The sequence below is a fragment of the Oncorhynchus keta genome, chromosome 2, assembly GCF_023373465.1.
Source record: "Oncorhynchus keta strain PuntledgeMale-10-30-2019 chromosome 2, Oket_V2, whole genome shotgun sequence".
In the NCBI taxonomy this organism is placed as follows: Eukaryota; Metazoa; Chordata; class Actinopteri; order Salmoniformes; family Salmonidae; genus Oncorhynchus; species Oncorhynchus keta.
Window position 1 is genome coordinate 39,120,417 of NC_068422.1, and position 27,889 is coordinate 39,148,305.

At 40.6% G+C, this 27,889-nt stretch overlaps 1 protein-coding gene across 1 annotated transcript in view; it reads right to left on the bottom strand.

Annotated features, from left to right (window-relative positions):
* Positions 1-27,889, bottom strand: part of LOC118400216 (protocadherin-15-like) — a 239,626-nt gene that overhangs the window by 144,827 nt on the left and 66,910 nt on the right. Inside the window, exons 9-15 of the mRNA XM_035796860.2 lie at positions 20,737-20,907; positions 15,591-15,699; positions 15,327-15,439; positions 8,808-9,014; positions 3,271-3,405; positions 2,182-2,331; positions 148-341 (exon numbers count right to left, since the gene is read on the bottom strand). Coding sequence (XP_035652753.2) covers positions 148-341; positions 2,182-2,331; positions 3,271-3,405; positions 8,808-9,014; positions 15,327-15,439; positions 15,591-15,699; positions 20,737-20,907 — 1,079 coding nt within the window. The remainder of the gene's footprint in view (positions 1-147; positions 342-2,181; positions 2,332-3,270; positions 3,406-8,807; positions 9,015-15,326; positions 15,440-15,590; positions 15,700-20,736; positions 20,908-27,889) is intronic.

The following is a 27,889-nucleotide window of genomic DNA, read 5'->3' on the forward strand; positions in this document are numbered from 1 at the left end:
AACCTAAATCATGCATGGATATTAATGAGGATATCCAAGGGATACAGTCATTTTAATAAACACATTCATAAATTAAAGGTGTGATTGAGAAAATTAAAGGCTGAATGAACAAATAGATGAAAAGATGAATAGATTAAATTACTGTACCTTCTCTGAATATCTGGTGCATTGTCGGCAGCCTTCACTGTGAGGGCATAAGAATGACCCATGCTAAGAGCTGTCCTGGGTGCGATGGTGATTTGTCCAGTGTGGTTATTGATGATGAAATCCCCTTGTGCTCCGGCAAGTATCTCATAGGTCACCAGACCATTTAACCCATCATCAGCATCCAATGCTTTTAGCTGAGAGAGAGAGAGAGAGATGGAGTCTTTGAAAGAGGAAGAATTCAGTGTTTCAGTGCATTTCGGCAGGGTGTGGAAGGCCCTAAAACATTCAAAGCCACCAACTATTCAAATTTACTGAACTGAGTTGAATATGCTTCTAGGTAGGGGAGCAATAATGATTTGTGAGAGGGTCCCACCTGTCTTTTTAATGGTGGAGGAAACACAGACATCTATTTCAGTAAAATTCTATTACCTTTTCAAATCATGACATGCGTTTTGTGTAATGGGCAGTCATATGATTTGAGTGACATTTACCAGACGGTGCTCTTGTAAGCTGTGTGTAATGTTTACAGAAACTACTGACCTTTTGTAACTGCTACAGTAAACAACTTCTCCCGCCTAAAATATTGATGCAAATGTCGTGACCTTTATGAATGTATTAGTGAGAATGATTAATCTATTAAAGCCCCCATTCAATTTTTACTGTGTTTATTTCATGAAAATAAATATGAATATATTTTTTAGAATTTATTTTCCTGAGCTTCCTTTTGTCAATGAAATGCTCAATCTGCTCGTGTGGGTTTGTTGATACAAATGTAAATGTCTTTAAATACAATGCCTTTGGAAATAAGGTATTTCAGTTTTATTGTATTTTTTATACATTTGCAAAAATGTATAAAATCCTTTTTTCACTCATTCATTATGGGGTGTTGTGTGTAGATTTCTGAGAATGTTTGTTTTATATCCATTTTAGAATAAGGCTGTAACGTAACAAAATGTGGAAGGGGTCTGAATACTTTCCGAATGGAATCTGTACACAGATTAGATAGAGACCTTAGAACCATGCAGTGTTAGATCAAAAATTAAACAGCCACCCTTCCCTTCCAGCTAATTAATTTGGACACCCCAACATTCACAACTCACAGCACCCTTAGCCAGGCTTTAGTTTAACGTTAGCTCTATATTTGCAAGGCCTATCTATGTTAATGAACGCTAGGCTAGCCTAATGAACCCTTTTTTCATATCGAGGCCCCGAGTCTCTCCTATAAATGGCTTATAAAAACAGCTTATAAGTAAGTGGTTGTACAGGCCGCCACTTGACCGCCGGCCTCATTTCAGCTGGGCTGGGCGATGATTTTAAACACAGATTAAACTTGACCTTTTATGTGTCTGACATTTCTTTTGTGACTGTGTTCTGAGAGACTAAGATGGGAAATCATGCTCTGCCTACCTAATGGGAGACAAACGCACACTGCTGCTGAACGAACTCCATAAAAGCAGATATGTCAACGAGGGGACTTCCTGCTGTAAACAAACCTAACCCCAAACCAATCAAACTAGAATCTGAGTCAACGTAAATAAACTCTGCAATCCATTCAGACATATGATGGCAAACTAGACAACAGACTCTCCTTGGAGCCATTTCAGTCAGGGATTTACAGTGACCAATGTTGTTATAGGATAGGAGATTGATTTGGAGTCCTAACTGTTGATCCATGGTAGTGTATTACGTTGAGTCATGTCAATATTGAGCTAATAGTATTTGAGTCTTGACTACAATAGTAAGAAACTAGATTGTTCTTGAGTCATCAGCTCTGATCAAAGAAAGAGTGGATTGTTCTGGGGCTTGGACTGTTGATCTAAGGTACTGGATTGTTTGCGGAAACTGGGCCCGAGAGAGAAAGAGGAGGGAGAGATAATGAGAGATACAGAGAGAGGAAGAGAGAGAGGGAAGGGAGAGAGAGAGACACCAAAAGAGAGAGAAAGTGAGAGAAAAATAAGGGAGACAGAAAGAAAGAAAGAGGAGAGAATGACAAAGAGAACGAGAGACAGGAAGATAGACAGATGTGCTAATTACCTGCAGTACTGTTTTTCCTGGCTGCATGTCAGTGAACACCTCGACGGTGTCAGAGACTTCGCCAAAGGTGGGCGTGTTGTCGTTGGCATCAATCACCAGGATGTTGATGGTCACCCGGGTGCTCTCCTGTATCCCATCTGATGCCATCATCTATACACAGGATAAAAGAGAGCAGTAAAAAAAAAAGGATTTATTTGCTACTATTTACTCTGGTAGCACCAGTTAAACTCAATCAAGTGCAACTTAAGTACTTTAAAGAAAACAATACTATTTGAACCCAGGTCTGATAATGACATCAGATGTACAGGTAACTGCCAAAATAAAGGAAACACCAAGTGGGAGGCTAAAGTGGGAGGTTAAATCAGGGCCACACAGAGTAATTATTGGTGGTCTTAAACAAATCTACTTTGAAACAAAAAGCATACACCTCACACATCTGTACCATGTCAGATATAGAGTTGAAATGTATTCAATTTTGAGTTTGCATCCTAATATTACACTTTATATACATCACAGAAGACTGAAAAATAACAGAGCTGTTTGACAGAGAAACACCTTTTTTTCATTGTTCATATATATTTTGTAATTATTATTTAAAAAATATTAATAATATTCCACCCATGATGCCAAACGGGACGCTTCTGATCATTGACTGCCAGGGCTACACTGGAGGGAGATTCCTTTGAGGGACGTTGATTCTTGGGGAGGGCAATGGAGTGAAACACATCATCAGACACGAGGGCAGTTTTAACTTCAATGACATGCTGCCTTTCAAAAGTACAGATCTTTCTAATGACAGTAGGGCAACGATCAAAGCCTCAACAGAGGCATAATAAACATGCTGTTGATGAAACCCTTCAAAGGCAATATCTGCATATCATTACGACAGTGTATTATCACCGCAACAAGTCCATGTACACACACACACACGCACATGCACATGCACACACACACACACACACACACACCAACACGGACGGGTGTACACTGGGACCTTTGTTTGCTAGATCCAAAAGTACTAATTCCATCTCCAAAGGATTCCAAAGGTTACTTGGTAATATGTGTGGATGAGGTTGGATCGAGATCTACCGTGAAGGTGTAGGTCATCTGCTTCTCTCTGTCCACGGGTTTGAGCAGTCTGAGGTAGCGGGTGATGCCGGTCGGGGTTATGTCAAAGATGGTGCTCAAGTCGTCCAGAGTCACTGTCACCAGGGGGTCTTTGCTCTACAAAAAGTAAAGCCATCGGAGAGAAGAATGTTACCACGGTGACATGACTTTACTCAAGTCTGCAGCCATGCCACTGAGGAAAAACTATTAGAGCCAAAACAAGTCAGCCTGCTGACAAAGACAACATACTGTAGTACTGAGAACACAGTACTGAGAAAATGGGAAGGCTTTGAGTAAATTCTATGAAGAAATCCTATGACTCAATACCCCGCACTACAATTGTAAGTGTTTCATTGTGGCTCTCCCACAAGCTACAGTATACAGTATGTGAAAGATTACAAAAACCTAGGAGTTTCTCAGCATACTGTACTATATAGTAGAGCCATTTGAAAGTATAACGTTGTGTAGAATTGTTTATGTGAACGCTCATGTGCCTTAATATCAATCTTGTATGTGATCTGTAAATATGAATATAAAAGGGAGTGGGCCTTGGGAGTAATGTGGCCTACAAGTGAGGACCCATAGCTAGATAATATAAACACTTCAATACTGTTTTATAACTTCCCAAACAAATCAACTTCATTTTCTGTTGGTACAAGGGAGTTTGAAGTAGGCTTGGGTTGTTAGGGTGATTCATGTCAGTCAATAAGGGCCTGCCTGTCAAATAAACATCCACGCTTCTTTGCCCATTTGATCTGTTTTTAGAGCTGCAAAGTGCAGTGTTTTATTAATCTCACCCTGCTGAGAGAAAGAGAGAGAGAGAGAGCGAGGGGCAGGCAGGTTGTGGGGTTGCTTATTGTGTTAGGTGTCATCTGAGGAAATTATGAATACATTCTTTTCAACATCAACACAAAGATAAATGTCCTGGTGACAAAAACACGAACAGAGTTGAGCAAATTGTATCCTGGTGTGTGTATACTGATGTGTCTCAATGTTTGTTTTCGTCCATTTAAATGCTGTTGCGTTGCTTAGAAAACCCGTTCCTGTCAGCGCCTGTTTGAAATTGTGAGCGTTTCAGAATCATCACCTCAACACACACACACACACACACACACACACACACACACACACACACACACACACACACACACACACACACACACACACACACACACACACACACACACACACACACACACACACACACACACACACACTTGTTTTACTGTCCTTGTGGGGGACCAAACGATTGATTCCAATTCAAAATCCTATTTTCCCCTAACTGCTAACCTAACCCTTAACCTAACCCTAACCCCTAACTCTGAACCTCCCCCTAACTGTTGACCTTAAACATAATCCCTAATCCGAATTCTAACCCTAAACCTAACCCCTAAGCCTAAAATAGCCTTTTTCCTTGTGGGGACTTGTGAAATGTTCCCACTTGTCCAAAATGTCCTTGTTTTAGTATCCTTGTGAGTACTTCTGCTCCCCTCAGGGATAGTAAAACCGAAGAAACACACACACACACATAATGTACTCAATGTATTGTGTGATCTGTGTATTTACCCACTAAAACATATTTTTTTTACTTGACTAGAAAAACAAGCACACATGGCAAAATTCAAACGCATTAGAATTGTCTATGAAGAAAGGAATTATTGGAGGGAAACAAAGTCACGCATCTGAAAGAATTGAGAGAGGTTTGAACACACACCATGCAGTAGAGTAAAACCTAAAGGCAAACTTTTAGTCATCACAGCACCAAAAAACACTATCGCCTACAGGTGGCCAGGTACAACAAATACATGACCTGTTTGAACCAGGTACAACAAATACATGACCTGTTTGAACCAGGTACAACAAATACATGACCTGTTTGAACCAGGTACAACAAATACATGACCTGTTTGAACCAGGTACAACAAATACATGACCTGTTTGAACCAGGTACAACGAATAGACAAAGCAGCAACGGTGATAATACAGTAGTGGTGCCTGGAGAAGTGGGTATACCAAAATGTTGCCAAAAAAACTTCACATGGCCCACCATGCGAAGGAATGATGCCTTGTGTGTAGAATTTGATGAGAAATAATATATAATATAATATATGCCATTTAGCAGACGCTTTTATCCAAAGCGACTTACAGTCATGTGTGCATACATTCTACATATGGGTGATCCCGGGGATCGAACCCACTACCCTGGCGTTACAAGCGCCATGCTCTACCAACTGAGCTACAGAAACAGTGACATGTACTCTGAATGACCAACAGTAAAATGATAAATCTCATATTCGTATTTCACAGTCAGGCCGACCCAAGCTGTACTGTGCAAGTAGGCTAATAAATTAGTAGGCCTACAATTTAAAAAGATAACAGAGGTTGTCTACGGAGTCAGAAATTCACAGGATTGGAAGTTCTATGCCCACAACAATACTTAAATCAGGAGACCTCTTTGAGGAATGGGAAGAATCTAAGACATTTTGTTTGTGTAGTTACCTTTTAATTCAAGTGTGCAGTCACCTAGCACTGTTGTTTTGTTATCGGTGTTTCTGTAGTACATATGAAAAGAAATGGCCACTGATATGATGCAAATAATCATGATATCATTTGTAGCAAGTTACATGAATTGAGGTTAAAACATTTTTTGGGGGAAAGCCTTTCCATCTGCCAGAATATGGTTAGGCCTATCAGCATTTGTATTTTCCTTTTCCTTCATTGTTTGAAACGTGGACGTTTTGCTTCATATTATGAGGCATGCCAAGCCAAAATCCATCCATAGAAATGTCGAGGGAAATATGTTGAGGGAAACACTTCCTCATATCTGGTCCGTCAGCCATATCAATTGATCAGAAAGTATTCACACCCTTATTTGACCAAGTATGCTGACTAAGAACACATTTAACAACCTGGGGAATAGTGACAGGGGAGAGGAGCCAATTAGAACCTGGGGATGATTAGTTTGCCATGATAGCATGAGGGTCAGATTGGGAATTTAGCCAACACCCCTACTATTATGATAATTGTCTTGGGATCATTAATGGCCGCAGAGAATCAGGACACCCATTTAACATCCAATCGAAAGCCCAGTACCTTTACACAGGGCAATGTCCCCAATCACTGTCCTGGGGCATTGGGATGATGTTTTTTTGTCAGAGGAAAGAGTCCCTCCTACTGGACCATCAACACCACTTCCAGCAGCATATGTTCTCCCATCCATTGACCAACCAGGGCCAACCCTGCTTAGCTTCAAAGGCAAGCCAACAGTGGGATGTAGGGTGGTGTGCTGCAGGCAGTACCCAACACATACAGACAATTGTAAGGTCCCTCAGTTGAGCAGTGAATTTCAACCACAAAGACCATGGAGGTTTTCCAATGACTTGCAAAGAAGGACACCTTTTGGTAGATGGATAAAACATTTTTTAAAACAGACATTGAATATCCCTTCGAGCATGAGGAAGTTATTAATTACACATTGGATGATGTACCAATACATCCAGTCACTAAAAAGATACAGGTGTCCTTCCTAATTCAGTTGCTGGAGAGGAAGGAAACCACTGAGGAGTTTCAACATGAGGCCAATGGTAACTTAAAACAGTTACAGAGTTTAATGGCTGTGATGGGAGAAAACTGAGGATGGATCAACAACATTATTGTAATGGGCCCTAGGTGTAGCTGGTGTAGAGAGTCAGGCGCAGGGATCAACTTCAGAAGAAGTCGTGACAATTGTAGTTGCTCTACAATACTAACCTAATTGACACAGTGAAAAGAAGGAAGCCCACACAAAATAAAAAAAATATTCCAAAACATGCTGACACAGTCCTGTCTCGTAGCTCTCCAGACAATTTCTTCAAACTCATGGCTTGGGTTTTCCTCTGACATGCACTGTCAACTGTGGGACCTTATATAGACAGGTGTGTGCATTTCCAAATCATGTCCAATCAATGAATTTACCACAGATGGAGTCCAATCAAGTTGAAATTTGAAGGATGATCAATGGAAACAAGATGCACCTGAGCTCAATTTTGAGTCTCATAGCAAAGGGTCTGAATACTTATGTAAATAAGGTATTTCATTTATTTATTTTTTTAAATAAATTTGCTAAAATGCTAAAAAACCTGTTTTCGCTTTGTCATTATGGAGTATTGCGTGTAGTTTGCTGAGGAAAACAATGTATTTAATCCATTTTAGAATAAGCCTGTAACAAAAAATGGACTAACTAGGGGCATTTTGTGAGTCCCCACAGGTCAAATGCTATTTCTAGGGGGTTTAGGGTTAAACCTGTTAAGTCGACCCTCTACTTTTTCGAACATTCTGTTAAAAATCGCGCAACATTTCAGTGCCCTGCTACTCAGGCCAGGAATATAGTATATGCATATGATTAGTATGTGTGGATAGAAAACACTCAGCAGTTTATAAAACTGGTTAAATCACGGCTGTGACTATAACAGAACGTGCATTTCATCGAAAAGTGCAGGAATATCTGATCACTGAAAATGGAAATAAATATCCTTGCGCTACTTCCAGGAATTGTTCGAAGTGAACCGAATTAAATGAGGCCGAGGTTGCAGTGCCTACAGCTTCCACACGATGTCTAGAGTCTTGTCATTTGATTCAGCTTCGATTCTTGGTCAAACCGAATCAAGGGAACCGATTCCCTCCGGTCTCCGACCGGATGTTTTGGTCGAGCTCTATCCAGACATTTTTTCGAGACGGACACCTATAGAATTGACATCGCCTCCTGATGAATTTTATCGCTTATTAACGTGTACTAATACCTAAAGTTGCATTACAAAAGTATTTCGAAGTGTTTTGTGAAAGTTTATCGTCGACTTTTTGAATTTTTAAAAATGACGTTACGTTATGAAACGCTATTTTTTTCCGTTTATCACAGTCTTCATGGATCGATATCTAGGCTATATATGGACCGATTTAATCGAAAAAAAAGACCCAATAGTGATTATGGGACATCTAGGAGTGCCAACAAAGAAGATGGTCAAAGGTAATGAATGTTTTATATTTTATTTGTGCGGTTTGTGTAGCGACGACTATGCTAATTATTTTGTTTACGTCCCCTGCGGGTCTTTTGGGGTGTTACATGCTATCAGATAATAGCTTCTCATGCTTTCGCCGAAAAGCATTTTAAAAATCTGACTTGTTGCCTGGATTCACAACGAGTGTAGCTTTAATTCAATACCCTGCATGTGTATTTTAATGAACGTTTGAGTTTTAACTAATACTATTAGCATTTAGCGTAGTGCATTTGCATTTCCAGAGCTCTAGTGTGCCAGGTAGGAGCAAGAGGTTAAGGTTAGAATTAGTGTTACGGTTAGAATTAGGGTTAGGGTTGGGAGCTAAAGTTAGTTTTAGGGTTAAGGTTAGGGTTAGGTTTAGGGGTTAGGGAAAATTGGACTTTGAATTGGATTGGATTGTGTGTCCCCACAAGGTTGGTCGTACAAGATTGTTTGTGTGTGTGTTCACTTCTGTGTCTGTGTCTGTTCACACGCACATTCCCATACCTCCTCAATGTCATTGTCCAGGGCAATGATGCCCAGGGGGGCAGTGAGGTTGGAGCTAGCAGAGATGGTGGTTCCCACTGGGGAGGACTCACTGACGTATCCCTGGTAGGACTGGAACTGGAAGTATGGAGCCTGGTTGTTCTCATCCAGGATATCAATGATCAAGTCAGCGTACGCTGGGAGGGGGTGGCCATTGTCCTGCTCAGCCTAAAGGATGGAGACAAGTTTATATGTATTATGAACCTCACTGTAACATGTACTGACATGCAACTTACAACATACAGTGCCTTCAGAAAGTATTCATACCCTTTGACTTATTCCACATTTTGTACAATGTGAATTCAAAATGTATTGAATTATATATATATTTTTTTCTGGACATGATTTAGAAAGAAACACACATGTCTATGTAAGGTCCACTGTTGACAGTGCATGTCAGAGCAGAAACTATGCCATGACGTCCGTAGATCTCAGAGATAGAATTGTGATGAAGCATATATCTGGGAAAGGGTATAAAACCATTTCTAGAGTGTTGAAAGTTTCCAAGAGCACAGTGGTCTCAATCATTGGGAAATTGAAAACATATGGAACTAACCAGTCTCTGCCTAGAGCTGGCCATCCGGCCAAACTGAGCAACTGGGCAAGAAGGACGTTGGTCAGGGAGGTGACCAAGAACCCATTGACCACTCTGACAGAATTACAGAGTTCCTTGGCTGAGATGCGGGGCGGCATATAGCCTAGTGGTTAGAGCGTTGGGCCAGTAACCAGAAGGTTGGTGGATCAAATCCCGAGCAGCAAAGCTCCACATATGTCGTTCTGCCCCTGAACAAGGCAGTTAACCCACTGTTCCTAGGCCAACATTGTAAATAAGAATTTGTTCTTAACTGACTTAATTAAAGGTAAAATAAAAAATATTTATAAAATGGGAGCACCTGCCAGAAAGACGACAGTCTCTACAGCACTTCACCAATCTGGGCTTTATGGGAGAGAGGTCAGACTTGGATCCCATTGAAAATCTGTGGAAAGACTTGATATTTGCTGTTTACCACCACTCCCCATCTGACTTAACAGAGCTTGAGAAAATCTACAAGGACAAATGGGAGAAAATACCGAAATACAGATGTGCAAAGCTGTTACAGCCATATCCAAGACAACTCAAAGCTGTAAACACGTGCAAAGGTACTTCTACAAAGTATTGACTCAGGGGTGTGAATACTTATGTACAGTAAGTGAGCCATCTCTGTTTTTCAAGTTCAATAAATGGAATACTTTCTGAATACACTGTACATGTCACATACAATCATAACAGGTCATAGCTCATTGGCAACACACTACTCTAACTATTTTCTGTATCACATGCTGCAGATCAGTAAACAAAGAGAAACATGATTGTTCTAACTAGAAAATATACTTACTGTATTACTGGCACTGTTTAAGAATGTATTTATTAAGGGGAACATAAACTGTGTGGAAAGTTACTGAGAAAGACGAGGGAGTGCAGAGAGTTTGTCTGTTCAAAAATGTTTTTTAAATGATGTGCAGATTTTTTTGCATTTTCGTAGAGTGTTGCAAAGCCAGGATATAGGGTCCGATTCCCGGGACTACCCATACGTAAAAATGTATTCACGCTTGACTGTAAGTCGCTATATTATATTATACTTCACTAAAACATTTCTAGGATGTCCCAACCTCTTTCCCCCTTGGGGGCACAGTCAACATAGGACCTGACCTAAAATCCCCCAAAATGCTTTGCTGCAGGATTTCACTTTTAATTCCAATGGGTTTTTTTTCAAGAAAAAACATTGTCCTCTTGGCGGTATAGATGGATTTTCAAGGAAGGTAAGTGTATTATTTGGTATGCATATTGCATATTTCCAATCACCTAATATACAACCACAATACCAGTCTGGTGTTAAGCTTTCTGTGCTGTGTTGACGTATCCTGAAAATGACTGCTTCTTTAGATTGAACGGTCATATCTCAGTTATATCTCAGTTATTGTTTTCATATCTACAAAAAATAAGCTATTTTCTTTACTTTCAGAGTGCGAGCAGATCAAGGGCTTGAAAATGTACATTTCTTTCAGCTGTATTTTCTCTATCCAAGGAACAGGCCGTGGAAACTTTATTGCTGGCAAAAGTATCCATAACCAGAGGTAATTAAACTTTTCTTTGTTATTTTCTCGCTCTTCCTTTCTGCTTGTATTGTTGTACATGGAACCTGTCTCACTTGCATTAATTTTTAAAAAAAGTAAGATGTCAGCTGCTACTTTTCAGATTTACACCACATCAACACAGCCATTTTCAATGGACTGTCAAGCCCCTGTTGCTGCCAAGTCATGATTTCCCTGGTGTTTAGCCTTTTAATAACCAAGTGGTGAGACACATAGCCCTCTATATTTAAATATTTCAGGTACACTCAGATAAGTAGATGTCTGTGTCACATACAGACAGTAACCAATCACAGAGGCACACACAACTTGCATTTCTATATCCTCGGACCCACCTCGGTGGTCACTATACATGGAGGAAGACCACAGGACCACAGAGATTAGGTTCCTCCCCCCCAGCAAAACCTTTTCATTCTCTCTGTTAGAGTGGAACGCTTATGGATAGATATTTGGAGTGCTGCCAGTACTACAACTTGCTGCACAGTTTGGAGGAAGACGGCTACCTTGACCTGTCAAATTCTATCCACTTCTTCTGTGTGGGATAGGTGTTCCTACCTGGTCTGCGGGCAGATCTACAGACTTCACAGAGGAATAATCACCCTTCAAGTACAGTGGTGAACCTGACACCTCACCAGCTGTTGCCTTGGCACTACACAACAGATATAAATGATCTAGTCATCATCATGCTTCAAGTGGTATTTATGTATTCATTTGTGATCTGGTAAAAGTCTAGCAATGACATTATCCTCATGTCTCTATTTTTCAGCATAAAGTACTCTAACTACTTTGTGTGGACACCAGGTGAGACTACACACGCACAGTTATATCAGCTGTGTTGGTGAACCCTTCCCACATCTGAACTGTCTGACACAGAAGGCACAGCATGATCATAGGTGAGAGGTCACTTGGTCGGGTCAACAGGAAATATTATTTAAGAGATGCTTTACGTTGAAATACAGACAGAGATGTAGTAGTCCCAGAGTTAATGATCCAAGGTCAGTTTTGCATTTCACCTCCTGATTTAACACTGACCGTGTTAGAAAAAAAAAACAAGGCTTAATCATACTCTCTCGTCTTCAGGTATGTTTTGATGTGAGAGAGGAAGCCAGTCCCGTCCTCGCCACCTCACCCGCTCTTAAGATATCCGTTGGGCTGTCTGGGAGCCCAAGGCTGGTTAGGAGACACCACAAGAGACACTATGTAATTGTAATGAACTGAGAGAATATTGGGGTAGCACTGTAATTCATTATTCTGTCTTCCCTGCTCCTCAGTTCTTATCTATTTGCCTTTGTCTTCTACACTGCTCTCCCCACCTCCTCTTTGTTCCTCTTTTTTTATAATGCACACCATCTATGCATTGAAGTACATATTAAACTTGTATTTAATAAACTATTACAATTATAATATTTATAATGCATGCATTATTAATTTATAACACCTGGATAATGAACTTTCAATAAAGCGTTTCACATTCTCCACTGGTTGAAATTAAGTATCTCATTGAAATACTAAACCTATCCTGTGTCCTAAGATTAATGCAGGTGAAGGGAGTTACATATGCAGGCCACTCCAGGACCTTGAAATGCTTCTTACGAAGCCACTCCTTCGTTGCCCGGGCGGTGTGTTTGGGATCATTGTCATGCTGAAAGACCCAGCCACGTTTCATCTTCAATGCCCTTGCTGATGGAAGGAGGTTCACTCAAAATCTCACAATACATGGCCCCATTAATTCTTTCCTTTACACGGATCAGTCGTCCTGGTCCCTTTGCAGAAAAACAGCCCCAAAACATGATGTTTCCACCCCCATGCTTCACAGTAGGTATGGTGTTCTTTGGATGCAACTCAGCATTCTTTGTCCTCCAAACACGGCGAGTTGAGTTTTTACCAAAAAGTTATATTTTGGTTTCATCTGTCCATATGACATTTTCCCAATCTTATTTTGGATCATCCAAATGCTCTCTAGCAAACTTCAGACGGGCCTGGACATGTACTGGCTTAAGCAGGGGGAATACGTCTGGCACTGCAGGATTTGAGTCCCTGGCGGCGTAGTGTGTTACTGATGGTAGGCTTTGTTACTTTGGTCCCAGCTCTCTGCAGGTCATTCACTAGGTCCCCCCGTGTGGTTCTGGGATTTTTGCTCACCGTTCTTGTGATCATTTTGACCACACGGGGTGATATCTTGCGTGGAGCCCCAGATCTAGGGAGATTATCAGTGGTCTTGTATGTCTTCCATTTCCTAATAATTGCTCCCACAGTTGATTTCTTCAAACCAAGTTGCTTACCTATTGCAGTCTTCCCAGCCTGGTACAGGTCTACCATTTTGTTTCTGGTGTCCTTTGACAGCTCTTTGCCATAGTGGAGTTTGGAGTGTGACTGTTTGAGGTTGTGGACAGGTGTATTTTATACTGATAACAAGTTCAAACAGGTGCCATCAATACAGGTAACGAGTGGAGGACAGAGGAGCCTCTTAAAGAAGAAGTTACAGGTCTGTGAGAGCCAGAAATCTTGCTTGTTTGTAAGTGACCAAATACTTATTTTCCACCATAATTTGCAAATAAATTCATAAAAAATCCTACAATGTGATTTTCTGGATATTTTTTTCTCATTTTGTCTGTCATAGCTGAAGTGTACCTATGATGAGAATTACAGGCCTCTCTCATATTTTTAAGTGGGAGAACTTGCACAATTGGTGGCTGACTAAATACTTTTGTGCCCCACTGTATAATTGGTGCCATTGAAAAGAAAATACTTTGACGTCTGTAGAAATGTTAAAATTATGTAGGACGATATAACACAGTAGATATGGAGGGAGAAAATCCAAAGAAAAAACACAAGATTTTCTTTTTGAGCGACCATCCTCTTTGAAATTCAAGAGAAAGGTCATATTGAAAATTAGCTCACTGTGGCTAATTCCTATGGCTTCCACAGGGTGACAGCAGTCTATGTTACGGTTTCAGGCTTCTAACTTCAAACGCTAATAAGAAATATCAGTTTTAGCAAAGTCTTGCGTTTGCGTGCGCTATGAAGACATTACGCACCTGCTAAAATAGTTTTCCTATTGAACATACTCCTTTCCGTACGAAATATCATAGTTTGATTACACTTTAGGGTATCTGAGGAGTGAATAGATTTTCAGATTCCTTTCTCTGCAGGTTGAACGAGTGGATTACTCAAATCGATGGCACCAACTAAACAGACTTTTTGGGATATAAAGAAGGATTTTATCTAACAAAACGACACTACATGTTACAGCTGGGACCCTTTGGATGACACATCTTGGGAAGATTTTCAAAAAGTTAATATTTAATCATTATTTGTGAATGTATGAAACCTGTGCAGGTGGAAATATTTTGATGTGGTGTACCGTCCTCAAATAATTGCATGGCATGTTTTCGCTTTAATAGCTACTGTAAATAAGACAGTGCAGTTAGATGAACAGGAATTTAAGCTTTCAGCCGATATAAGACAATTATATGGACATAAATGTTTAAAACCCTCTGCACCTACAGTCACTGTTTATCACTCATTCTTCATTCTTTCCACCCACTCTCACAAACTCCATCTCTCTATCTTTCTGACTAACTTACTTCTCCATCTCTTGCTCTATTTTTTCTCCCCTTATTCTCTCTTCCTCTGTCTTTATCTGCCTATCATCCCTCCAACCCAATCCATCTATCTGACTCATCTATATTTTTCATATCTGTCCTTGCCACCCTCTGAGAGAAAATGGCTTTTTACAATGTGACATCAGGATCAATGACAACATTGTCCTTGGTGCTGAACATTCTGTAACAAGTCACAATAACTACAACTACTACGTACAAACTGTCTTTTCACTCCTCCAGGTATCTCGATGACGAAGCTCTCAATATACTTCAATGGCAGTAAGCATAATTAAAAAGCGGTATCTGACAGCTAACCCAGAGCAGTCTCCTCTAGATACCAACCTCTAACTCTCTCTTTCCTTCCCTGCTGATACCACCAGCACCAGTTCATCTCCCTCCAACCACCTCCCCCTCCACCTCTCCTCCTCCCTTTCCTGCTCCATGCTCACACAAAGCACTTTTCAAACATCACACATTCCTCTCCTCTGTGCACGTGACAGCCTGCTCAGTGCTCAGGGGCTACCATTTTAAATGGAGAGAGGTTCTGGTGGGTGGATGGTAGTATGCTTTGTGCATCATAACAGGTCATCTCTGGTTCTAATTCGGATTGCCTCCAGGTACGTGATACCGTGGTTTGGGGGTAGCAGCACTACCACTAGACCAGCCCTCAAAACAAAACCAAAATCTCTGGTTGATGTTTAGTACATGATTACCTTGATTTCAGTTTGAAGGTGGATTTGCTTACCTTGATGATGATGATAAATTTGGTGTACAGGTCTCTGCTGACTGGTTTCAGGAGCAGGAGCGCTGCAGTCGTCCTGTTCAGGGAGAAGTACTCTGGGTACGTTGAGGGCTGACCTGAGGTAAAACAAAGAATGATGTGAATGTTGGGTGTGAATGTTGACCAGTGATAATACATTATTAATTGGACAATAAAGGATTGAAGTGAGATAGTGGGATTGATCATGCAAACATCCATGTGTGTGACTAAGCTCAGTGAGGAACCTACCAACCAGTATGTAGTAATGGATCTCTGGCCTTTTAGAGGGGGGCTGGATGTTCCTGTCCATGTCCACAGCTCGGATAGGTGGGGTCACCTCCAGCGGGTTCAGTTCTCTCTGAAAATGAGGTAGGGAGGAAAAAGGGGGGAGTCAGAAACCAATGAAATGTGTTGGTGGTTTGTATCGCCCATTACAATGTTAAGCCTTTTGCAACCAAGGGAACATTTATTAACAGTGCCTTCAGAAAGTATTCACACCCCATGCTTTTTGTCACATTTTGTTGTGTTACAGCCTGACTTTTGTGTCACTGGCCTACACACAATACCCCATAATGTCAAAGTGGAATTATGTTTATATATTTTTTGTTTTACAAATGAATACAAAATGAACAGCTGAAATGTCTTGCGTACAATAAGTATTCAGCCCCTATGTTCTGGCAAACCTAAATAAGTTTAGGAATAACCATTTCCTTAAATCACGTAACAAGTTGCATGGATTCACTCTGTGTGCAATATTAGTGTTTAGCATGATCTTTACACTACCTCATCTCTGTAGCCAACACATACAATTATCTGTAAGGCCCCTTAGTTGAGTGGTGCATTTCAAACACAGATTCAACCACAAACACCAGGGAGTTTTTCCAATTCCTCGAAAAGAAGGGACAGCCCTTTGAGCATGGGGAAATGATTAATTGGATGGTGCAACAATACACCCAGTCACTACAAATATGCAAGTGTCCTTCCTAACTCAGTTGCCCGAGAGGAAGGACAATGCTCAGGGATTTCACCATGAGGCAAATTATGGCTTTAATACAGTTACAGAGTTTAATTGCTGTGATAGGAGAAAACTGAAGATGGATCAACAACATTGCAGTTACTCTACAATACTAACCTAAATGAGAGCGAAAAGAAGGAAGCCTGGACAGACTAAAAATGTTGTCTTTGCAATAAGGCATCCTGTTTGCAATAAGGCAAAAAAGTAAAACTGCAAAAATGTGGCAAAGAAATTCAATTTATGTTCTGAATACAAAGACTTACAGTGCATTCGGAAAGAATTCAGACCCCTTGACTTTTTCCACATTCTATTACGTTACAGTCTTATTCTTAAATTGATTTAATTGTTTCTTCCACTCATTCATCTATACACAATACCTGATATTGACAAAGCAAAAACAGGATTTAAAAATGTGTTGGGTTGTGCCGTAGCGGGGATCTTTGTGGGTTATACTCAGCCTTGTCTCAGGATGGTAAGTTGGTGGTTGAAGATATCCCTCTAATGGTGTGGGGGCTGTGCTTTGACAAAGTGGGTGGGGTTATATCCTTCCTGTTTGGCCCTGTCCGGGGGTGTCCTCGGATGGGGCCACAGTGTCTCCTGACCCCTCCTGTCTCAGCCTCCAGTATTTATGCTGCAGTAGTTTATGTGTCGGGAGGCTAGGGTCAGTTTGTTATATCTGGAGTACTTCTCCTGTCCTATTCGGTGTCCTGTGTGAATTTAAGTGTGCTCTCTCTAATTCTCTCTTTCTCTCTTCCTTTCTCTCTCTCGGGGAGGTCCTGAGCCCTAGGACCATGCCTCAGGACTACCTGACATGATGACTCCTTGCTGTCCCCAGTCCACCTGGTCGTGCTGCTGCTCCAGTTTCAACTGTTATGCCTTATTATTATTGGACCATGCTGGTCATTCATGAACATTTGAACATCTTGGCCATGTTCTGTTATAATCTCCACCCGGCACAGCCAGAAGAGGACTGGCCACCCCATATAGCCTGGTTCCTCTCTAGGTTTCTTCTTAGGTTTTGGCCTTTCTAGGGAGTTTTTCCTAGCCACCGTGCTTCTACACCTGCATTGCTTGCTGTTTGGGGTTTTAGGCTGGGTTTCTGTACAGCACTTTGACATATCAGCTGACGTACGAAGGGCTATATAAATACATTTGATTTGATTTAGACATTTTTGCAAATGTATTAACATTTTAAAACTGAAATATCACATTTACATAAGTATTCAGACCCTTTACTCAGTACTTTTTGAAATAACTTTGGCAACGATTACAGCCTCGACTTCTGCCTTCCTCTATGCATATCCTCTCAAGCTCTGTTAGGTTGGATGGGGAGTGTCGCTGCACAGCTATTTTCAGGTCTTACCAGAGATGACCGATCAGGTTCAAGTTCGTGCTCTGGCTGGATCAAGGACATTCAGAGACCTGGGTGCTTAGGGTCGTTGTCCTGTTGGATGGTGAACCTTCACCCCATCTGAAGTCCTGAGCGCTTTGGAGCAGGTTTTCATCAAGGATTTCTCTGTCATTTTCTCCATTCATCATTCCCTTGACCCTGACTAGTCTCCCAGTCCTAGCCACTGAAAAACATCCCCACAGCATGATGCTGCCACCACCATGCTTCACCGTAGGGATGGTGCCAGGTTTCCTTCACACGTAACACTTAGCATTCAGGCCAAAGAGTTCAATCTTGGTTTCATCAGACCAGTGAATCTTGTTTCTCATGTTCTGAGAGTCTGTTTCCAAACTTCTTCCATTTAAGAATGATGGTGGCCACTGTGTTCTTGGGGACCTTCAATGCTGAAGACATTTTGTGGTACCCCCATCCCCCGGTCTGAGCCTCGACACAATCTTGTTTTGGCGGTCTATGGACAATTCCTTCAACTTCATGGCTTCGTTTTTGCCCTGACATGCACTGTCAACTGTGGGACCTTATATAGACAGGTGTGTTCCTTTCCTAGTCATGTCCAATCAATTGAATTTACCACAGGTGGAGTCCAATCAAAGTTGTAGAAACATCTCAAGGATGATCAATGGAAACAGGATGCACCTGAGCTCAACTTTGAGTATCATAGTAAAGGGTCTGAATACTTATGTAAATAAGATTTTTTGTTTTACATTGTTGTGAAATTTGCAAAAATGTCTAAAAACATGTCACTTTTTCATTATGGGGTATTGTGCTTAGATTGATGTGTACGTTTTCATTTAACACATTTTAGAATAATGCTGTAACGTAACAAAATGTGGAAAAAGTCAAGGGGTTTGAAGGCAAACGGATGAATAATAAACAGTAGCAACAGTGCATGGTGACAGTGTGCCTGTGTGTGGGTGTTATATAACATTTAACATTTAACATTTAACATTTATATGTGAGTGTGTGTGTGTGTATGTATTGGAGTGTTAGTGTAAGTATGTGTGAGTGTGAGGGTAGAGTCCAGTGTGTGTGCATAGAGACAGAAATAGTGCAAATAGAGTCAACACAGATAGTCCGGGTAGCTATTTGGATAGCTATTTAGCATTCTTATGGCATGGGGGTAGAAGCTTATGGCTTGGGGGTAGCTCTCAAGTACTGCTTGACATTTGCTTTATTTCTGTCATCACATTCCCAGTGGGTCAGAAATGTACATTCACTCAATTAGTATTTGAAAGCATAGCCTTTAAATTGTTTAACTTAGGTCAAATGTTTCGGGTAGCATTCCACAAGCTTCCCAGAATAAGTTGGGTGAATTTTGTCCCATTCCTCCTGACAGAGCTAGTGTAACTGAGTCAGGTTTGTAGGCCTCCTTGCTTGCACACGTTTTTCAGTTCTGCCTACAAATTTTCTGTAGGATTGAGGTCATGGCTTTGTGATGGCCACTCCAATACCTTGATTTTCTTTTCTTTATTTTGCCACAACTTTTGATGCCATCTATTCTGTGAAGTGCACCAGTCCCTCCTGCAATAAAGCACCCCCACAACATGCTGAGTCCACCCCCGTGCTTCACGGTTGGGATGTTGTTCTTCAGCCTTTTTCCTCCAAACATAACAATGGTCATTATGGCGAAACCGTTTTATTTTTGTTTCATCAGACCAGAGGACATTTCTCCAAAAAGTATGATCTTTGTCCTCATGCGCAGTTGCAAACCGTAGTCTTGCTTTTTTTATGGCAGTTTTGGAGCAGTGGCTTCTTCCTTGCTGAGCGGCCTTTCAGGTTCTGTCGATATAGGACTCGTTTTACTGTGGATATAGATACTTTTGGGCCTGTTTCCTCCAGCATCTTCACAAGGTTCTTTGCAGCAGTTCTGCGATTTCTTTGCATTTTTCGCACTAAAGTACATTCATCTCTCGGAGACAGAATGCGTCTCCTTCCTGAGCGGTATGACGGCTGTGTGGTCCCATGGTGTTTATACTTGCATACTATTGTTTGTACAGATGAAAGTTGTACATTCAGGCATTTAAATTGCTCCCAAGGATGAACCAGATTTTTGGAGGTCTACAATTATTTTTCTGATGTCTTGGCTGATTTCTTTTGATTTTCCCATGATGTTAGGCAAAGAGGCACAGAGTTTGAAGGTATGCCTTGAAATATAACCACAAGTACACCTCCAATTGACTCAGATTCTTCTGAAGCCATGTCATCATTTGCTTGAATTTTCCAAGCTGTTTAAAGACACTGTCAATATAGTGTATGTAAATTTATGACCCACTGGAATTGTGATACAGTGAATTATAAGTGAAATAATCTGTCTGTAAACAATTGTTGGAAAAATTACTTGGTGTCATGCACAAAGTAGATGTCCTAACTGACTTGCCAAAACTATAGTTTATTAACAAGAAATGTGTGGAGTGGTTGAAAACAAGTTTTAATGACTCCAACCTAAGTGTACGTAAACATTTGACTTCAACTGTAGGTCCTGGGTGGCAGGGAGTTTGGCCCCAACTTGACAGAGCTTGAATAATCTTTAAAAGAATAATGGGCAAATATTGAACTCATTTAGGTTCGCCATGACAAAGGGGTTGAATACTTATTAACTGAAGACATTTCAGCTTTTAATTTTTTATTAATTAGTAAACATTTCTAAAAACGTAATTCCACTTTGAAATTATGTGGTATTGCATGCATTCCAGTGAGACAAAATATGAATTTAAAATATTAATATTCAAATATTAATTTTCAATTCAGGCTTCTAAAAGTCAAGGGATATGAATACTTCCTGAAGGCACTGTAAGTTCCCAAGTAAAACTTTAGTGGCTCATCCTCTCTGTCTGTTGCTGGGTTTGCCTACGGTAAAACACAGGAGATGAGAGGTTGCTGTTGCACACAAACACACACTTGCACTCAATCACTTCCCGTTCCCTTACACATGCACAAATCCTACAGTACACCCCTCACAGTGTGGTTCATACCGGTTGGGTGAACTCTGGTATGGTGATGCGGTAGGTGAGGGGGTTGCAGTCTTGGGTGTTATTGACCAAGACACAGGGCAGGAACATAGGCCCCAGGTCATCTCCATCCAGAACGTCTATGGTCAGCGTGGTCGTAGTAGTCCGCCTGTTGGCATTATACAGAGCACGGTCCTATCGGATGGAAGTCAACATCATTACTTACCAAAGCCATGAATGAACAATACTTTAAAATATAATCAATATAAATTAATCAATCAATCATGAGACCTATTTCTCTTTTCAATTCCATGATCAACTTCATAAACTTACTGAACATTTAGTTTGATAAATACATTTCATCATCACTCTACCTCTACTTCAAATATCAATTGTAACAACCCCTCTATTTTCCTAAATTTAAAATGAGTCTTTACTATCTTAAGACACTCAGAGATATTCGACATATACCCTTACTCAAGGCATCAGATTCTAGAAAGCATTGTGTACAGTTACCTTTTTCAAGGACAACAATATACAGGCAGAACACAAACGCACATGCACACGAGAAATTATAAAAGTAATTGCAGTATATGTTCTTGCAATTTCCTTCTCCCAATACTCTCTGAGCAGCACTTCACATTGTCACTATAATTGAACCCTGACATTAGCAGCAGAGGTCCAATTAATGCCATGTCCTGCCATGCAGCTAACACAGACATATGGAAATGTCTGCTCTACCCAATATTACAACCAAGTAATTGCAGTATTACCACAAAAATGGAAGAGGCAAGTAGAAGGGGAAAAAGGTAAGGAACTTGTATGTCGGCCCTGTATTAAAGAACATAAATGATTAAAGAAAAGTGTGATAAATAAAAACATATAACAATTTCACTTAAGGACCAATAAACTGACAGCTGTGCCATATAAATTGCAAAATAGTTGGGAAGAGATTTTCGATGTACCCAATCCATGGCACATGTTTTATGAATTGATACGCAAAACAATGCCGGATTCAAATTTTTCAATTTAAATTACTATACAAAATTATTGCAACTAATAGAATGTTATATATATGGGGGATACAATCTTCCCAGGTCAGCAGATTCTGCTGTGAGGAGGCATTTATTTTGGTATTGTCCATATGTAGCTCATTTTTGGTCACAGGTCCAGGAATGGCTGAAGAATTGCAACATTTGCCTAGAACTAATGCTACAGATAGCAATACTGGGTGATTTGAAAAGCCATAGTCAATCAATCGATAATATAATAATTATTTTAGCAAAAATGTTTATTTTTAATTTACAATCTGTAGAAGCTATGAGAATAGAAAGGTTAAATTATTTTGTGAAGCATCACAGCACAGTTGAAAAATATATGGCAAATAGAAATCCGAAATGGATGATGTTGAGAGATAGATGGGAGGGGTTGAATGGAGCTGAAGGGAGGGACTAATAACAAGATACTGTAAACAATGTAAAACATACGGGATCTGTAAAATGTAAATAGGTTCAGAACTTTTGTGAAATAGCAGTTACATATAGAAATCAAACTGGATGGACATCAGAAATAGAGGAAGGACTAAGAACAAACGAGATAACTATTGTAAAGTAGACTGTGTCTGTAAAATGTGTATAAGATTTAGGGTTAGGGTGTTTTTTAGTTTACTCCAATTGGGGGATCGGCGGAAGGGTTTGCGGGGAATAATAATAAAGGTATATTCTTTAAAAAATATGTACGTCTATATAGGTATATGTATGTATATATGTGTATATGTATGCATGCGTGTATGGGATATATATTTACCCCAAAAAATATATGGGGGATTGGAAATGATGCAGAACAATTACATTGACGGAAGCAACATTCTTTCCGCAATACTAAGCTGATCCAACCCTTAGAAAAATAAGAAAAAAAACATGCCATGTCCTTCTCCCTCTAAACTCTTCTGACATTGGTAAAGGTAAGATGAAATCTCTGGGAGCAGCTTAGGCCCCTGTCATCCATATTTACTGGGGAAACAAAGCAAATAAATCCCTTTCCTTTGTTCCTCTTTAGTCTGTCTGTCTCTGTGACATTCTGTCTTCTCCCTATCTCAATCCCCCTTTCCTCTCTTCATTTTCTTCTTCTTCTCCTCCTGTGTAATCATACTGTCAAAATCAAATCAAATGTTATTTGTCACATGCGCCGAATACAAAGGGTGTAGACCTTACAGTGAAATGCTTCCTTACAAGCCCTTAACCAACAATGCAGTTTTAAGAAATACCTGAAAAAAAGTAAGTCATTTAAAAAACAGCAGTAAAAATAACAATAGTGGGGCTACATACAGGGGACAACAGATCATAGTCAATGTGCGGGGGCACCGGTGTCGAGGTAATTGAGGTAGTATTTACGTAGGTGAAGTTATTAAAGTGACTATGCACAGAAAATAACAGAGAATAGCAGCAGTGTACGTTGTCTGGGTTGACATTTGATTAGATGTTTAGGAATCTTATGGCTTGGGGTAGAAGATGTTGAGAGGCCTTTTCGACACAGACTTTGCGTTCCGGTACCGTTTGCCGTGCGGGAGCAGAGAGTACAGTCTATGACTAGGGTGGCTGGAGTCTTTGACAATTTTTAGGGCCTTCCTCTAACACCGCCTTGTATAGAGGTCTGGGATGGCAGGAAGCTTGGCCCCAGTGATGTATTGGGCCGTACGCACTACCCTCTGTAGTGCCTTGTGGTCGGAGGCTGAGCAGTTGCCATACCAGACAGTGATGCAACCTGTCAGGATGCTCTCGATGGTGCAGCTGTACAAAACCTTGTGAGGATCCGAGGACCCATGCCTTAATATTTTCAGTCTCCTGAGGGGGAATAGGTTTTGTCGTGCCCTCTTCACAGCTGTTTTGGTGTGCTTGGACCATGTTTGTTTGTTGGTAATGTGGACGCCAAGGAACTTGAAGTTCTCAACCTGCTCCACAACAGCCCTGTCGATGAGAATGGGGGTGTGCTCGGTCCTCCTTTTCCTGTAGTCCACAATCATCTCCTTTGTCTTGATCACGTTGAGGGAGAGGTTGTTGTCCATACACCATATGGTCAGGTCTCTGACCTCCTACCTATAGGCTGTCTCATCGTTGTCAGTGATCAGGCCTACCACTGTTGTGTCATCTGCAAACTTAATGATGGTGATGGAGTCATGCCTGGCTGTGCAGTTATGAGTGAACAGGGAGTACTTGAGGGGACTGAGCTCGCACCCCTGAGGTGGCCCAAGTGTTGAGGATCAGCGGGGCAGATGTGTTGTTACCTACCCTTACCACCTGGGGGCAGCCCGTCAGGAAGTCCAGGATCCAGTTGCAGAGGGAGGTGTTTAGTCCAAGGGTCCCTAGCTTAGTGATGGGAACTATGGTGAGGGCACTATGGTGTTGAATGCTGAGCTGTAGTCAATGAATAGCATCTCACATAGGTGTTAATTTTGTCCAGGTGGGAAAGGGAAGTGTCAAGGACCCCTCACGGCTACTGACCAGGAGAAATAGGCACGGCCTACAACCTTTATTTAACTGGACAAGTCAGTTAAGAACAAATTCTTATTTATAATGACGGCCTACTCCGGCAAAACCCGGACGATGCTGGGCCAATTGTGCGCAGCACTATGGGACTTCCAATCACGGCAGGATGTGAGACAGCATGGATTTGAACCAGGTACTATAGTGACACCTCTTGCACTGAGATGCAGTACCTTAGACCGCTGCGCCACTCGAGAGCCCAAACCAGCCTGATTAGCACCACTTGATTTCCCATATGTCTACCTCCCTCCTGTGGCCTGTTGGTAGTCTGGGGGCCACTGCCTTGCTCTAGTAAAAGCTCTAATGAAATCTATCCTGATATGCTAAACAATAATATGACAGAGCTCCAAAGAGAGCCTGGAGTCTTTATGCAAATTAGAAAATAAATAATTACGTCAACATGAAGGAGGGACCGACATTTCAGTTAGGTAGTTCTGAACTCAAAGTAATTATGTGTTAGGTAAATGTTACGCTATTTGTAAAGCTGTGTTTATTTGTTTGTCTCTTTGTTTCCTTCCTGAGCGGTATGATGGCTGCGTGGTCCCATGGTGTTTATACTTGCGTACTATTGAAATACATCCCCAGGTACACCTCCAATTGACTCAAATTATTTCATTAGCCTATCAGAAGCTTATAAGCTATGACATAATTTTCTGGAATTTTCCAAGCTGTTTAAAGGCACAGTCAACTTAGTGTATGTACTGTAAACCTCTGACCCACTGGAATTGTGATACAGTGAATTATAAGTGAAATAATCTGTCTGTCAACAATTGTTGCAGAAATTAGTTGTGTCATGCACAAAGTAGATGTCCTAACCGACTTGCCAAAACTATAGTTTGTTAAGAAATTTGGGGAGTGGTTGAAAAATGAGTTTTAATAACTCCAACCTAAGTGTATGTAAACTTCCAACTTCAAATGGAGAAGGCTTCTGTCTATTTGAGTTGGTCAATCTGTGTTGGTATTCCTGTCGAATTCAGCTTTTTTGAATATATTGTGTAAGGGAGCTGCATAAGCATTGCTCTCTGCATTCTGGAGGATCAAGTTTTGAAATCAGTGGAATTAGAGTATGATTGCTAAAGAGATGGAGAAAACACCTGTCACCGGATTACATCTTCAAACTAAGGACAACATTGGCATGACATCTGTGACAGGGATACGCATCATGATGTATATTTGTAAGATAGTCTATCTGCTCTAGCTACAATTTCAGAAATTACACGTTTCATTTCAAGCTAATGTGTACTGTTAGCTAGGTAGATAACGTTATCTGGCTGGCTCCTTAGCAAACTTTACGTGTATGACATTATTATTTTTATCCCAAAACCATTTGCTCCATTAAGATGCATGCAAGTTCGTAACAACATTATTTGTCACAATGTTCAGTATTGTTTAAATAGCTAACGTTACAGGCTGGCTCATTAGCTAACATTACGTGACGTGTGTCATCTTACACGTTGTTTACCTAGCTAGCTAGCTACATGTCTTAAGCTAAAGTGTACTGTTAGCTTGCTAGCTAACATGAGTTGGCTGGCTCCCTAGCTAACGTTATGTGTATGACATTATTATTCATATCCCAGAGCCGTTTGCGTTGCTAGTTAGAGCCTAATGCTAGCTAGCAAACATTGAACCTGGTTGGTTAGCTCCCAGCAGATTCATGCAGGGTAGTAACGACATGATTTGGCACTAAGCTTATAGTTGTTTACCTACCTAGGGTCATTGTTAACCTAGCTAGCTAGCTACATGTCTTAAGCTAAAGTGTACAAAACTCGTTGAATATGGTCAGTGTCAGTAAACGTCGTCAAAAAAAGTGTAATGAAATTGTTGCCAGCAGAGCTGGTTAGGCTGTTTTCATGTTAGCTAGCGTCCCACATATCCCAGAGAGGTTAATGAAGTGGTGATTACAGAGCTCAGCCATGTGCTCCTTGTCAGTAACAACAGCATCAACAACTTTAAAGCACACGGGCAGCTGTGAGGAGGAGGAGGGTTTATTCTCCAGTTCTTTAACCGTTTTTCAGAACTTCTTGGGGTTAGAACTGCTCCTTAACCTCTCTGGGGTAGGCAGGACGCTTGCGTCCCACATGGCCAATAGCCAGGGAAAATGCAGAGCGCCAAATTCAAATACATTTCTATAAAAATCTAACTTTCATTAAATTACACATGCAAGATAGGAAATTAAAGCAACACTCATTGTGAATCCAGCCAACGTGTCAGATTTCAAAAAGGCTTTTCGGCAGAAGCATAAGATGCTTTTATCTGATGATAGCACAACAGTAAACAATGAAAGAGGAGCATATTTCAACTCTGCAGGCGCGACACAAAAAGCAGAAATAAAATATAAATCATGCCTTACCTTTGACGAGCTTCTTTTGTTGGCACTCCTATGTCCCATAAACATCACAGATGGTCCTTTTGTTCGATTAATTCCGTCGATATATATCCAAAGTGTCAATTTATTTGGCGCGTTTGATCCAGAAAAGCACCGCTTCCAACTTACGCAACTTCGCTACAAAATATCTCAAAGTTTACCTGTAAACTTTTCCAAAACATTTCAAACTACTTTTGTAATACAACTTTAGGTATTTCTAAACGTATATAATCAATCAAATTGAAGACGGGATGATATGTGTTCAATACAGGAGCAAAACAAACTGAAGCTACTTTTCTGGTTTACGCGCCTCTATCAAAAAGGTACACATGAAGTGATGTTCGTTCTGAGCTATGGTACTTCTTCATTACAAAAAGGAAAAACCTCAACCAATTTCTACAAACTGTTGACATCCAGTCGAAGTGGTAGGAACTGCAGGAAAGACGATTAGATTTCTGGATTCCCCATGAAATGATATTGAAAAGACAGTGACTTGAAAAAAAAGTCTGAATGGTTTGTCCTCTGGGTTTCTCCTGCTAAATAAATTCTGTTAGTGTTATGATTTTCTTCTGGTGAAAGAGAGGAGGACCAAAATGCAGCGTGGTTATCTTTATACATCTTTAATGAAAGATGAAAAATGAACAATATACAAAACAAGAAACGTGAAAAAAACGAAACAGCCCTATCTGGTGCAACAAACACAGAGACAGGAACAATTACCCACGAAATGCTCAAAGAATAAGGCTGCCTAAATATGGTTCCCAATCAGAGACATCGATAAACCACTCCAGGCAACCATAGACTTACCTAGAATACTATACTACACACAACCCCATCAATCTACAAAACCCCTAGACAAGACAAACACATAATCACCCATGTCACACCCTGGCCTAACCACAATTATAAAGAAAACACAAAATACTAAGGCCAGGGCGTGACAGTTATACTCACAGTCATGATTTATAAACTTCAGATTTTTTTCTATCCAATATCACTACTACTAATAATAATATGCATATATTAGGGACAGATTAGGAAGCAGTTCAGTTTAGGCACGCTATTCATCCAAAAGTGAAAATGCTGCCCCTACCCCAAACAGGTTAGAGTAACTAACTTTGGCCTTCAGGATAGCCTGCGTGCACTAATTTCTCATTTGTCTATATGCGTGTGCCTTTCGCCAAATGGAATTATTGAGGTGGAGTCATGGTCGAACTAGGGGCTGAACCTGTTTTTAATTCTTGTTTTCTTTACGGGGCATGTTTGTTAA